Source organism: Vidua macroura, chromosome 3 (assembly GCF_024509145.1).
Source record: "Vidua macroura isolate BioBank_ID:100142 chromosome 3, ASM2450914v1, whole genome shotgun sequence".
Lineage (NCBI taxonomy): Eukaryota > Metazoa > Chordata > Aves > Passeriformes > Viduidae > Vidua > Vidua macroura.
This window is the reverse complement of record NC_071573.1, coordinates 24,412,363-24,428,362: the sequence shown is the minus strand read 5'-3', so window position 1 is coordinate 24,428,362 and position 16,000 is coordinate 24,412,363. Positions and strand designations below refer to the sequence as shown.

The window sequence follows — 16,000 nt, the reverse complement described above, 5'->3', positions numbered from 1 at the left end:
CCTTTTTAGACAATTTCATTAGTCTCTCTTGGCCTAGAATTCAAAAGGAGGACTGCTTTACTGCATAATCAACTATAACAGGTACTATGGACTTTCACCTTTCTTCTTTCACTACAGCTGGCATAGAGCATCAGGCAGGGCTCACCAGGACTGTTATCACCACATCTAGCATGTTCTACAGCTGCCAGGCCAGGCCTCTGCTCCGGGACATCTCCTCTTCTCTCTATACTTTCAACCAAGTTCTTGTACTGAGAAGCATCAAGAATAGGATCATTCTTGCCAAGCTGTCAGAATAACAAAAACTGGAAGAGATGCTTGCCTTTACGCCCCTGCTTCTCCCACTTCCCCTCTTAAGGCCTACAACAAGCTTGATCCTTAAATGTGAGCCCTCCTGAGCAAAGCAGTCTCTTTTTTCTTTGTTGCTACTGCTTAATTCATACTATTTCTCCTAAAAAAAAAAAAAAAAAAAAAAAAAAAAAGAGAGAAGCTTGCAAATGAATGAGTAAAATACATGAGTAGTTTACTTTTTTAAAATCACATCTTTGGGTATCCAAGTCCAAATGCAAGAACGTCTGTTCTCTTTTGCCCTAGCATCACTGCACTTTTCATAAAACAGCTTAGCTCAGCTTATTCATCTGCCCAGACATGTATCCTATAGCCCAACACTACATCCACTATGACAGTCTTTGCAACAGCCAGAAGTTACACTGGGAAACTGACTTTTAAATGAAGTATCTTCCCAATCAGTCTGTCACATCTTGCTTTAAAGGTATTTCTTTCTTTTCTAACCCCTTCCCCCTGTGATAAAGTGCATTAGTATCTTAATGAAAATGCATTTTGTTTATTGCCCTCTTGGGAAGCAAGAGGTCATCACACCAAATGCATAAATTGTCATCAGAGACAGTCCGAGCATAATCGCAATTTTGCTGCTCCATGTTTGCTGCACTCAGGGTCCATCGAAGTCCCCTGAAACATGCACAGGTTCTAATAATTAGCATAGAGTCTGCCTGGGACCACAGCATTGATGAAATATTTCAGAGTTAATCACACTTTGTAAACACTGATTTATATTGACTACCTTTCTCCAGACTGATGTCTCCTCATTAAATATCACATTAGTGGATTGCAGGATTGCACAAAGACTCAAATGCTCAGCAACTGCTAATTCAACAGGAAGTAATACTTAAACCACTTACATCTATTGAAAATTGGTTAAGTATTTATGATAAAGGAGGTCTGCATGGCAAAATGTGCATTCTGCCAACACAACCAGCACATTTGGCACAACCTTTTCAGGCCTTTGCTGGCTTTCTTCTCCCTGGTCATTGCTGCATGAGTGAGTTAGCAATGCTGGTGAGTAAAACAGATCTTGGTATGCCTGAATTCTAATGACAACAGTCAAAGCAGTTTAGCCCTTTTCCCCTTTCTTAGCTGCTGTGGAGAAAGCTATTTAAGAAACTGAAGGATACGGTACGTAGGGAATTCAGCACAACAGTTCCTGCAAAAGGTCTTTCTAATACTCATTAGAAAAGTCAGGAAATAACATTTTTGGAAGGATAGGTGGGAAATGATGGTAAGGATAAGCTTAAAAAAGGATTCACATTATCCTCTCCTTCTAACAAGGCACAACCATTACACAGGAAGACCTTCAAAGCTTTCACAAATTGTATCTAATGAACTTCATTATACTACAGTAACAAATGTATTACCATCCCTATCTTAAAAAAAAAAACAAAAAACAAAGAGAAACAGGGAATCAGAAATGCTTTGCACAAGATCAAAAATACCTTTGCACAAGGTCAGAAACAATCTTGATCAAAACACAAGATCAAGATTATAACAGAGAACTTCAGTAAGCAAAGCTCTCTACCAGGGCAGGTAGAACACTCTCACTGTATGAAGAGATTCTGTCCCAAGATACAAAGGTACAGGTGCCAACACCAAGAAGTAGCATTCAGAACCAGAAAGATAAATGCAAGATTGTTCATTTCATTATGCAGACACCTCTAATCCATACCCTGACATTTCACATTTCTGCAAACTATGCAACAGTCTGCAGCAGGCACAGTGCAACTTCTTGACACCTAAAGAATGCTAAAAGGAGCTATTATTCTAGTCACTTGGATTCTAGTACTTTACAGGGGGAATTTCCTTTCAATTTACACTGCTTTTCTTTAATGACTTGTATTTTACAGCAGACATTCAATATTCATTTTTGGTGTTGTAAAATGAACTTGGAAGATGCTGCAAAGAATTCTTCCAACGAGCTCAGCAAAGTTACAGGAATGGAAACAAAGATCCACATCTTACCAATGACCATAGCTGGTCCCCATAAAGTGTTCCAGCATTTTAGAACATGGTTACACTGCAGTAAGGGTTCAAGGAATTAACATTTTGTCTCCAGTGCACATGTAGATGCAGTGGATATCTACAGCATACTAAAATGCATTTTACCTAGCACTCCAAGTATTAGTGGATTTACTTTTGTTAAAAACCTGAATTTACTGCACATTCCAGGTCATTAGAGCTTTCATAATTTCTTATTTACTTCTAGATATGAATTTCCATTCAAGATACTCAGATCTGCATTTTATTTCAGAGGAAGATCCAGAAGGAATCTCTACCAGTTCCTTACTTACTTCAAGATGCTAGAGGCTGAAACTGAGCAGCTAGGAAGGGTAAAAACTGAGTTTGCCCACTCCTGTCAACAGCTGGAGAGGAAGTTGTGTTATACAGTGAACAAAATCAACATGGCAGCTCGGGGTCTTTAAACTGGGCTGACAAGAGTGATTGAGTGTTTTGTAATATCTCCTGGCTAGTTTTCAGAAAGAACTGGGCTCTGATTACTTACTTCAGAGCCTTTTGTACAATTAGTTTGCAGGCAATATAATTTTCTCACTTACTCCTTAATAGAATCATGCAGCTAGCTGGCTGATAGAATAACAGCATATATGTAAACCTCCTGCCTAAAGTGCCAGGGGATAATTTGTGTATTCCTTTCAGTAGCGTAATGGACTTTTACAGTTTGGCAGTTAAAGGGCTGAGTAATATAAATTAGTATGATGCTTGAAAATAAAAATATATGTCAAATCTTCACTCCCCAAACATATTTCCACATGTGCTAGAATAATATAATGGGATTTATACCAGTCTAAGCCCCTTTTCTTTCTTCATGTACTAAGGAATGTTTATTTAAAACCAGTTCCTTTTTCTACTGATTTGTTAAATTTTATTAGCTCAGTCGCAGAATGTGAAAATACTTCTAAAACACTGTGCTTACCAAGAGCAGCTGAAAAACTGAAAACATGATGCCATTTGATCCTGAGATAGCAGGTGAGGTGCTAAAACTTACCCCATATACCCAGCTCTCCAATTTTACATGCTTCAGACAGTCACATCTTCACACACAACTCAGGATAAATGGGCCAAGGTACCATCTCTTTTTACCTCACAGATGAGGTGTGGATGTTACTTGAATGAGGAGTGAAGAAAGAAAATTTTTTGTGGTACAGGGACTTACTTGATGGCTTTACAAGTCAGGCAACTGAGTGGATTTAGCCAAGATTCTCAAAACCATTTTGGCCATTTCTTGCACAGAATTGACAGTGACACCAGTGACACTAAAGGTGACAGGACAAGCAAGAACCATGGCTAAGAAGAGGTCGTTCAAAGTACTGGGCCTCCTGCCTTGCTAGAAGTTATTGTCATCAACAGTCACAATTTCAGAACCTCCCAGATACCTCCCAGAGAGGGAGAAGCTGGCTCTGGAACAGGCTGGAACATGGGTCTCTCTTTCACTAATACCAACAAAAACAGAAGCTGCGGACATCAAGTCCTAGCAGAAGCTTTATTTCCTTTTTTCATACTGCAATATTAGACATTGTAACACCAAAGATGTAAAAGGATTGCTAGAAGCTATTGAAGTATGCTCAGAAAATCTTTGGACAAGTAAAAGCTATGAGGAAGACTTAAGTGCAGGGTGACAATGTGTTTGAAAAGAATGGCCATGAGCCACTTAAAAAAGCAAGAGGAATACTGAAGATATCAGTATTGAAACTTTTACTGTGTGGGAATGTAGGCTCAGAAGAAAAAAAAAAAAAAAGGAAAAAACCAAATGAACCAATATTCCTTCAATGTAATAATTTTCTGTTCATGAAGCTGAATTTCAGTTCAATAAGGTTCAATTTTTTCTCCCAAAGTTTCTCTTTCACATTCTGTAACTTAATACCTTTTTTCCAAAAGCTTGTATTTCAAAAATTAAGTGTTCTCATTCTTCATAGAGACTACTGTTTAACTGGATTTAAGTCTTTCTGCAGTGAGGTTTACCCCAGATACCCCTTCAAGCTCTCTTTTCCTGGATGACAGACTGGAAGGAATACACCTGCTTGTCTGTGCATTACTATGCATCAACTCTGAAAATGGGAAGTAGCCAGGATTACAGCCATAGGTCTTCTGGAACATAATAAAAGAGAACTCTCAGAAAGAGAGACACAGGAGAATCTAAGCTGGCATGGAGAATGAATTTCACTATGTTAGGTTACACCTTTATTCAAAATCCAACCAGAACAGAAAACAATAGTTCCTGAAAATCTGAGAATGACGAGCTCTTAGAAATCAAGAGTAACAGGCTAACTGAAAAGAAGGACAGAGAAAAAGTCCCAGACTTGAAAATCTATTCTCTTAATGAAGCTGAACAGAGGAAAGTAAAAATATTTTCTCTCTGGTTAAAGTTTCAGTTCTTCCAGATTCTGCTCCCTACTTTGCAGTCAAAACTTAGCTGAATTAAGGTTTGAGTAAATATTTTCACATGTAAAAGTACCCTCATCAGTAAGGTTTCAGAAGTAGGGTCGGGATGGAATGAGGTCAGATTTGAACATAAATAACTGAATCCAGTTTTGTCTGACAAATCCTCAGATTCACCTGATACTGTAAGAAAGCTCTATGAATTATAGACCAATGAATTCTGCTACAGGTCATCTGGAGATGATCAAGCCTAAAACTGACTGTATTCACAACTTTTCAATCAGGTAACTTCAGAAACACAGAGTTACAGAACATTTCAACATTTGGTTCCCAAATGCCTCAAGAATCTTTTCATGTATGAAGGGTTATGTTTCATCTCTTGCTTATGTAGCCTTTTCTGTTAGAATAACTAACTAAGGAGGAGCAGCTACTTTTTAAACATGGTGTTTGAGAGAGGAACATGAACAGCTTAGAAGTACATTTTTAATGAAGTCACTATGTTGAATTGTTTTGAAGAAATCAGTGCACTGTGTTACAGAACAAAAACATATTTAGAACTTGCAATTTTTTTTTTTAATTCTTAGAAAGCAACATGGTGATTTAAAGCAAAAATGTAAAGGTGATGTTGGCTAGTCTGACTACATGACAGTTTTGTATCAGCCTCTAACTTTAGGTAGGTTGGTTTCCAGCATCATAAAAAGTCACCATAATTTTCAGTATCAGACTGATATTAGGGGGTGTTGAATCTGTAAGGGCCCAACGGATTCAGAGGTATTGAATCCCCCTGGACTCAACTTATTCAAGAGAAATGAAGGGCATTTAGGTCACCTTAAAAGAGAATCAATGCTTTGAAGGCACAGAGAAAACTGATCCCCTGCTACCTGGTAGTCACTTAAGAGCTGTTCAAGTCAGAAAGAGTGAACTATCTACATATGGTCCCTACTGGTATTTTATCTAGGTCAATTTTGATACATTCTACTACTGTAGCACAGAGGATTGTCATTGTTTGTTTATAAGCATACAGAGTATCTCAGTCTGGAAAGCTGCAAACTGAATTATTTTCACACTAGAAAAAAAAAGGTCATTAAGAAGTTATACAAACATTAACATAAATTACTTGCTAGCTGAGACTTCTCATGTCTCTGGTTTCAAATGAGACAGAGCTTTGTAAGTGGGCTGGAGGCTTTCAGAGATGTTTATAACAAAAGGAGATCCAGACCTAATTATAATGACATTGATACATACTATTTGTAAATCACATCTCTTTTGCAGTATTTCTGATGGGTTCAAAATAGCCATGCACCAATCAGGAGGCTCATTCTTACTCCCAAATCATCTAAATGCTTATTACGATTTTCAAGGTTGTAAGGAAAGCAGGGATAGTAAAAAAGACAGAACAATCTGTATACTTTTAAACTTCTCTCTGGTTCTCAGATTTCAGCATGTTTATATTTTATTGTCTCATCTTGTTTAGCTGCCATAGCTATGCAATGACATTATGACAGGATAAAAAGATGTGTTGGAAGGAATTAAAAATACTCGCTTGCTAGTCTGGCTGGCCCACGAGCACAGAAAAATTGGGGAAAAGGGAAGATATCTATCACTGCTTGCTTAAAATATTCTTTGAAAGAAGTGCTGATGCACAGACTTTCACTTATATAAGGAAGGTGAATGATTAAATCAGGTAATGATGGATTCAGGTGACATTTAGTGTTCTGCTCACTGGAGGGCTGCCATCTCTGCACCAGAGCCAAGGTCCACAGGCCAGTGTACCAAGATGTGAGCCTCCACCCTATCCTTCTATAAAACAACAATATTCTTAGCTATCAGCAAAGAAGCTGAAAAGTCATAAAATCTTATTTAATTTGCTTTCATTTCCTCCTCAAAAATGTATTACAGAAGACAGCTTTCAGAAATGCAAAATACCTTTTGGAAGCCACTTCAGTCATGTGCAACTTCAAATCAAACTTTATGTTGCCTTATCTGAATGTACATAGTTAGTTCTATCTTTCTTGATTAAAACTTCCTGATTGAAAAATAAAAATGTATTTACTGTAAAGTGTTTGTACATTTACAGTTCAAACTGGCTCAATAATAGGTCAACACTCTAAAGAGGATTGAAAAACCTGAACATTAGAGGGATTAAAAACAACTCTGAGTAACCAAACAGCTGAACAAAGTACAAAGCAGTTTGGGCAGGCTTTGAAGACAATAGGAACATCCCTGCAGAACTGTAGAGCTGAAGGCTCTTAGCTGAGCAGCATAAAATGAGATGGCAGAAGACAACAGCATTTCAGGGATAGAGTATTTCCTGTCTGTTTTAGGAGACACAGACAGGCAACAATTCTCAGGGATGAAATGATGAGACAGTGAGGGTCTGACTGCAGGGTTTCTTACCCACTATTGCTTTATTCACCCTGCGTATACATGAAGATTGATGCCTCACTACTGTTCATCTAACTGCTTTTCCTCAAAAAATAAACATATAAACAAACAAAAAAAAAAACCAAACAAACCAAAAAACAAAAAAGCAAAAATTCAAGAACAAAGACTACTGAATGCAAAATATTTCGCTTTTTTGGGGAAAATTCAAACAGTATCCAGAGAAATTATAAGTAAGATCTGAGACTTTTGTGAGAAGCCTTAGGAGGAATGTGCAGGGTTTACACACTGTCTTTTCAGGCTAGTTTAAATAGTACAAAGACAACAGTCTGGACAATTTGGAAGGAGGAAGGATGAAAGTCTTCTAGATGCCGGCCATTATTTTAGAAGATAAAAGCTAGCATAAAACAGGATAATAAACTCTCTTTGAACCTGTAAGTCCTATCATCTCAGCCCTCCCCTGAAAGCAAGAACACCAGTTCAATCCACCTGCTGAAATGTTTCAGTTATGAACATCAAGTAATTACATATTATTAATGAAAATGTGTACTTACTAGTATATGTGATAACTGACCAAATAAAAATTATGAGAAATATATTTACATTAAATAGTCACTACAAAATTTCTAGCAAGTGCAAGACCTCTGTGTTGAACACAAGACTTTGCACCCAGCTGACAACGGAAAATTCTTTTTTCCCCCCTCTTTCTTTTAATGAAAGCTCAGAGTTTTCAAGATAATACAGTGCACAGCAGAAACTGTGCAGAGACCCTAAAAATCAATAGACCTGTAACTATTTTGAGATGTTGCTATTTTCTACTATCTCTGATGTTAAGCCAATTTTGGGAAGATTTGGCTGTGTGTGTATTTCTGTGAGACACTTGCAATCAGCCACCATGTAAATTATCCCAGAAGCAAACTGAGAGCTGCAGCTGAATGAGTGCTAGGCTGAACAGAGAGAACATCCAGTTCTTCCATACCTTATATCTCACAAAAGGGGCAGAACATCACTACCTTCTACTATGACCTAAGAAGACATCAATTTTGTATCTTGAGCTCTTTTTTGGTGGGTTTGTTCTCTTTCATTTTTTTAGCCAGGAAATTGCTTATTTCTATTTTTTTCTAATATTATTGATTTTTATCATAATTATGCACACTTTACCAAAACTGCAAATGTAGTTTTGGCCATGTTAAAAATATATATTCTAAAAAGACAAAATTACTCCTTCTTATACTTCAAAACAGGGTCCATTTAATTTCGTAATGTTTAAGGAAATGAGCAGAAATGGATTCCAGGAGACAGGAATGGATGTTTTTTAGACTAAATTGCTAAATCTGGAAGGGAATGATATCTCCATTACCCTTAAAAACAGATGTATACTTTACATTAGAGTGAGAAAGACTAGAGAGCCTTGTGTAGGAGCTACTAGGTGCACTGTGATGCTTCTGTCCTGTGTGAGATGCTGGTGGTGCACAAATAACTGTGCTGGCTCTCTGAGCAGCTGCCTGTGGCCTCCACCTACTGAGACCTCAAAAGACTCCTCTGGAATGGAAAGACTCCCATTGACTCAGTGGAAAGGACATCAGGCCTTACATGAACACAGGATGTGCTTCATAATCTGACTTTATAAGCTCAGCCTTCCTCTCCCTGAAGTCAGGGCAGTTGTACCCATGATTTCAACAGGAACAGCACTGAGGATCTACAAGTCTGAGCTAATTTAGTAAACTAATGAATGATCAGCAAAGGTTTGGGAAGTCCTATGTTCTTCTTCATTGAATCTATAATAAAGTACCCATCACAATTAAGCTATTAGCATTTAAAATAAGTCATTCTTTGAGCTGAAACATGTTATCCCTACATATGCACAGTTACAATATTTGACTCTTCAGGCAGCCTGGTTTTCTATTCTGCATTTCAAAGCCTGTTGCATTTATTTTTGTTTTCCTGTTTTCTTATTTGCAGTAATGCAGCAGCAAACTCATTTTAAATTTAAGCAGAGAGAATGAACATGATATGAACAAGGAAATGAAACAGTGGAGGGAAGAATGACCTCCAGGGCACTGGAATTAAATTCTATCAATTAGAACAAAAAACCTCAGGGGAATTACTCTTCATGTGAGTCTAAAGGTAGAATTTTCCCATTCAAACAATGAGGAACCTTTTTTTATATACATTTTGTCACTTACCACAACTCATGGTTTGATTCACCCAAGTAGCTTCCATTATTTTGGATGATACCTGAAAACTCTCAGTATTTATGCCAGCTTAGTCAGGACCATTGCTGAAGATGCTGCCATGACATTATGATGGGTAACATACTTCCTATTCTTAGTTTCTTCATTATGGCTTTTCTTTTCAATGCTTGGTTTTGCCCGACTGCATTTTTTTTGTCTTCACAGCACTGTCACCTGCTGATGCAGCTCGTGCTCTAACCGCACTGAGACTTTTTGCACAGCTGCCAGTTCTAACTTGAGCTGCGTGGCCAAGTCCAGGTTGCTAATCTGGAGGATGACGTCTCTGCCTTGTGCTCCCATGCCCAGAAACTTGCTGTCTGTGGTGTGGTGTAAAATTGCAGGTTACCTATTACTGCCAGAAGTCAACACTTCAATCAGTTTTTTGTTTCTGTAGCAGTTTTTTTTTTGTGCTCAAAATGCAACTAAAATAATCCTGCATCAATTCAGTCCTGTAGGACAGCTATTACACAGCAATTAAATACCATTTATAAAAACAAAGTTGCTAGTTGAAATTGGTGCTTGAAGTTTAGCAACCACAAAATACAAATTGATTCAGTAGAAACATTTTTTGAGCTTTTTCTGAAAAATGTTCTTGAAGGTCAAGTGAAATCATCTACTTTTTTTTTTACCTTTTTTTTTTTCCAAAACAGAGACTTGAAATGAGCATACTGTCTCTGTATGTGTGCTTATTTTACATATAAACCCAGGCCACCACTACAAATCTTTGTTTACTAGTTGCCAACAGTGCAACATTCAGCTCCATTGAACAACTCAAGTCTGATGTTTCTTTTTAGTGGCTGTATGGCCCTCATACTTCATGCTGGTAAAAGACCCAATCTCCCCAGCAGCAAAACGGAGCAGAGAAGAATAAAACAGCCACCACCTCAGCAACAGATAAATCAAATTAACATTCACTATTTTTCCTTACTAGTTTTACATTAAATATGGAAGCACTATACTTAAGACCAAATGTTTTTTAATTTGGAGTTATGTGAAATTACAAACTGAAGCTCACTTTATGTTCTTTCTTAAAAAGAAAAGTATATCACCAGATTGCACTGCCTTTCCTGAGAATTTCAGGCACTCAACATGTATGAAAATCAAGCAGGTTTTATTGGGGAGCTTAAATTTGGACTTAGCAACCTAATTTTAGTCTCTGAAGTCTGAGTTTAATTTAATGTGACACTATATTCCTGCACAGGCCAAGCTTGGCCTCATGTTCTTTAAATAAAGCACCTTCAATTTTACTTGAAAGGATGATATCTAAATCAAAGTAGAAGGTTATTTTGTCTCCATAGGTTCTGAAGCTAGAAGAAGCAGTCACGCAAATTTTCCCATTTGTACTAATTTCTGCCAAAATATGTGGCATATTTGTAATAGGTATCAAGAGCAGATTAGTAAAAAATACTGAGCAGAGGACCAAAAGCTGCCAACTTACTCTCCTTAGAATACGATCTTACAGTTATTTGACAAACCCATTTAAGACCACTGTATATAGCGGGTGAAAGACCAGTTATCAATACACTGATAGGCACAAAGCACTACACCACTGCATTTTTGTTCCAATTTCACATGCACTGGTTCTTTAACAAATATCAACTGGATTTCTGTAACAATTTAAGTACAGGAGTGGTGTTCCTAGGAGCAACACACAAGGATAATCCTGTGTGCCAGCCACAGGGTGTGTTCACAAGGTGTCCATGACAACCTTCAGAAAATGCTTTACTTTCTTCGCAACAATCATTTATGGGAATCCAGACAAACTCTCAGAGAAAACAAATTTGAATGCCCACCGGTTAGCTCCAGTACTTTTCTCTTTTTTTGAATCAAAATTAAAATAGTGTTGGGCTAAACGCGACAGAACTCCCAAAGAAGCACAAAGGGGCTTCTTCAAGAGCAACATCTGTAGGACCATGCATGAAAAGGCACGGTCTGAAGTCCTAACGGGCTTCAGCCAAAGACTATACATTTTCATTTTGAGCAAAGGAAAAGAAGCTTCACAAATAACCAACCTTGAATTGTCCTCTTGAAGAAAGCCTTGCAGGCCTCGCAGGAGGCCACTCCATAGTGGTACCCTGATGCAATGTCACCGCACACCAAACACAGTCTTTTGGGCATCGAGTTCAGCATATATTCACACTTGGTCTGTGAGTCTTCAGCAATGGTACTGGAGCAGTCATCGTACCGTTTCCTGACCGGCCCGTTGCCCCCGAGCCCTGCAGCCGAGGGGTAGAGGGGAGGCGAGTCCAGCCCGTTCTGATGTCCATTCATGGTGGAACTGTAGCTCCCGCTGGCGTCGGAGGAGCCACCGGGGCTGTGGTGGTTGATGCTGTCCGTCAGAGAGGCGGGGCTCGACGGTTCCGTCTTGATGTACGACGAACAGCTGGAATCAATGTGTCGATCTTTGCTTGACATTCTGCAGAGAAGCCTGCAGTGGGGAGAGAGAGAAAGAAGAATGTGTGTATTAAAGACAGTGCTCTTTAAGGCTGCTCTGGAAGGGTTAGGGACTGCACATCATTCATTCATTAGTCAATACTTCTTGTTCTACATGAAGGTAATCAGCATAAGGGCATGACAGAGCTTTGTCAAAGCTCCAGACAGGCAGTAAACAAAAACTTTAAAGAGACCAAATCCTTCTGTTGTCCCCTCCACCTGCCCTCTAGGCTACATGTCAAATTCACATCAACTCTAAATTCTGAACTTGTCATCAAGCAAGTAAAAAAATTTTATCATTCCTATTAAATGGCTTGGCTATTAAATGTCTTCATTTCTCCATCTATACTTTCTTTCTGTAAATCCCACCATTATCAGAAACAAATATTTTCAAGTTTGATCACATAAATGCTCTGCTCTGTAATTAATATTTGTCAGGACACTTAACTAAAACACATATCCATTATCTATTGATCTGATTCAAGAACTGAAGAGCAAGTCCCTTGCAATCTTTTTTTTCTTCATTAATATTGCTTTATTATAGATACAGCTATTTAGTAACGAAGTAGCACATCAATGGGGTACTCTAACAAATAATTACAGCTGAACTCCATTTTCACAAAATCTAAGTGAAATGATTCATCAGCTGTGGCTGCAATTACTTTCTAGCCATTATCTTCAGACTAACCAGTAATAACTACAGCACTATCCCATATATCTATAGCTCTATAGGATCTGACATTTTATGTGCTCCATTCTTGGATTAAAAACATATATTAGAGTAAATTTTACATGTAAGTCTTGTCTTTCAGAAAATGATATTTTGTCTTCTCAGTTCTCACAGTTTCAGAATTAAGCAGCTGAAATAAAACTACACAATATCTAATCCAACAAATTAGTGCTTTCTACAGGGAGGACTGGGGGAGAGATCTTTGTCTATTTCCATCCTCAAGTTTTTTACTATTAACACATTTTGGTGTGAACAAAGGACAAAAATAATAATTAGAAAGCTCTGATTCAGATATTATCTTCATTTTTTCCAGCTGTGATTATGAGACCACAGTAGCAAATGGCCTATCCAGCATTTTCCTGACAGTACTCTCAGAAGCTACCAAAGTTCAGATGATAGTTATGAACATTTCTTTAGAAACATTAACTGCAGAAAAGCAACTATCCCATAAGACCACCTGGAGCTATGGATTTGTGTTTTCAAAGCAAATATGTAAGTCCAGAAAATTCGACTGACATAATTTTCTGAAGTAATTTTTGAGATCTCGTCTTCATTTTTCCAGTTCGTTTTATTTAAGAATAAAAAATTTTCAGCAATTTCTACTTTAATATCAGGAATAAAATTCACCAATGGAAAAACGACGTAAATCAAAAGAATTGGCTTCCTTCCCAATGGGGGTAATGGAGATAAGAGCCTGACCCTTCATTAGGGACAAGTGTTTAAGATGAGATTCACTCTAAAATCAGTGCCCATGGATTTTATTTAGACTTATCAATTGTTGCGATTTTTACTGTAAAATTCTATTGAAAACAACTAACGTGTATATTTGGAAAACAGCCAGATTGATGTACAGAAATGTTACCATCTAAACTTAAAATCAGGGCTTATTTGGGGAGGTGGAAGGAGCAAGCTATCTGGTGTCAGCAAATAAACCAAGGAAATGGGAAGGTTAAAGCTGTGAAAATATCTTATTACAGTGGACCACCTGCTTGTGTTGTCCTTTCCTCAAGAACTGGAGGGGGGGAAATCCCCTTGCCAGCCTGCAGTAGCGTGTGCCTTTTCTTCTGCATCTGCTGCCTTGTAGCCGTCACTGTTAATGAGTGCTGTAATTAATAGATAGCTCTCTCTTGTCTTTCTACTTGCACTCTGGGCTAAGCACTTTTCTCAAGTCAACGTTTGAAAGAAAGCGGGTCGGCACTGACTTACAGCAGCTCTGCGAATTCCTTTTAATTTAGAGCACTTACACCACCACTCCACTTATTACCTTATAATTACTGGACTGCTCTCACATACATTACGATCTTAGACTAGAGTTAGAAGTTATTAGGGTACTAAAACATGGTGTCTCTCTGTCTCTCTCTCCCCTTGCATTGACACTGAATTTTATACAGCTGTGATTAAGATTATCAATTAACTTCCCCATTTTACCAACTGATTTTTTGTATTATTTTTCTACACACTAAGATCCTTTTATTGACTAAACATGTACTCGGTTCTTTTTTTCACCTCCCTTTTGCCAAGACTCCACATGTAAAGGCTCAAAATACAGCACTAGGAGTCACTGCCTACAGTCTGTCATAACCAGCTTGATGGCACATTCTTTTATGAAACTTCCGTTGACGATTTTTTAAATCTAATTTCTGCAATAATGAGCCCGAATGTCACCCTTCCCATTCCTGAAAAAACCCATTTGCAATTAATTAGCTGCTCAACTGCATGTTGTTTTGGCCAGTACAGAAGTAGCCATCTCCCACTCCAAACAGTCCAAACCAAAATACCATCTCAGTTCTAACAAGCACTAAAATCTGATCACTAGTGCTGCCTGTGCTAAAGCCAGTCTGCTGATGCCTCTGAAGTAGCAGGTTCTGGTACTAACCAAGACAGAGCGGCTTTTGGCTCCAGCTTCAACAGTGTAGACCGCATTGGTGCGCGCTGGCAAAGCGTAAACACACTTAAAACATTAATGATTCCAGGGAAAAGTGAAAACAGCAGCACCTGGCTCTGAGAACAGAAACTTTCTCAATCCCCAGAAGGTGAAACACAGACAAGGCTGGGTACTGGCTGTGGGTGGGCAACAGACACCTACGGCTTTCACTCCTTCCTTACTGCACCACTTCTGAACAAAAGTAATTCAAGAGCCATCTAAAATGGATGGCAGGTGTGACCACCATCAAATTATCATGCTGAACATTTGGAATAATGCCTAAGCTAGATCTCTGTAAAATCCCTCCCTCAGTTCCCTCCTAATTACTACTTAGCTCGTTACACTGAAGAATTCCTAGACACCATTGCATTATAGTGTAAAACTACAGTTGGAGTTTAATTCTCTCTTCCTCTCTGTGTCTGAAATTCTACAGCTCTATTATTCAAGCCTGAAATATTCACAACTATCTATAAATTCAATTGTCAGCCGGTGGGTTTTATTCTAGACCTCACTTCAATCTAAAATTAGAGGCACTAAAATTCACATTAACTCTAAGAGGAATGTAGTGAATAAGACTTTATTTCAAAAGAACACCTTTTTGTCAGAAAGAGCTATTTTCAAGATGATGGCTTTATCTGCATTCAAAGAGAATAAGCCCAATTCCACATTGTGCTGTTAATGCAAAATTTTTAGGTCACATTGGATTAATAAAAATCTAAATTTAGTTAAGGTTTATGAATAGAAATAACATGTGTCATATAAAAACGTACAGTATTTATTTTAAAGCCTTGGTGGGGTTGTTTTTTTTCTTTACTAGATTTTAAGTCAAATAAATGGCAGTTGCATTTGTGGTGGGCTGTTATGAATTAAGTTTTCTAACAAGTGGGAAATCTCAGGAAAACTTTCCTTTTCGTACCCTCAGGAAAAGCAACAACAGTTTCTAGAAGTATTTCCATGGCCATATACAAGAGAAACTATATAAGCTGCTGCAAGCAGCTTGCAGATGACTAATATGCAATATACAGCATTAACTCTTCATGTCTACACTGAATTTATTTCAAAACTTCATCATTTAAGAAAGACCTGAAGCCAGGATCTGCTGGCAGAAAGATACAATGACAGAGCACTGCAATAGGCAACTTCTTCTTTAAAATGGTCTTAAACAATAGCGAATAAATTGTAATGCTATGTGCTTATGAAAGGCTGAATATATTAGGAATTTATTAATGCAATCACATTCATATTTCCATCTACCTGCCACATTACTAATGATATTGACAGTGCTGACACTGGCTAAATCAGTATCAATATACAAGTGGAATGCAAAAATTAACTGCATCTGATTACAGTATATAGCCTTAAGAAAGAAAGCTTCATTCCAGCTACTGGGAGCTCTTTATATTGCATCTATATATATAAATGGTTCACAAAGTTACTTTTCCCTCATCTCTCTTATTACCAATACCCAAAGGAGGTCAAAAAAACATACCAGTACATCATAATCTGTGAACACATTTCCATTTGTTTTTCAAGAAGGAAAAGCTCTTCTTACAG

At 37.9% G+C, this 16,000-nt stretch overlaps 1 protein-coding gene across 5 annotated transcripts in view; it reads right to left on the bottom strand.

The window, feature by feature from the left end:
- ESRRG (estrogen related receptor gamma) overlaps positions 1 to 16,000 on the bottom strand; it is a 225,359-nt gene that overhangs the window by 111,156 nt on the left and 98,203 nt on the right. For all 5 annotated transcript variants that reach the window (XM_053974143.1, XM_053974139.1, XM_053974142.1 and 2 more), the window contains exon 2: positions 11,372 to 11,787. In XM_053974143.1, coding sequence (XP_053830118.1) covers positions 11,372 to 11,774 — 403 coding nt within the window. In that variant the 5' untranslated portion in view covers positions 11,775 to 11,787. The remainder of the gene's footprint in view (positions 1 to 11,371; positions 11,788 to 16,000) is intronic.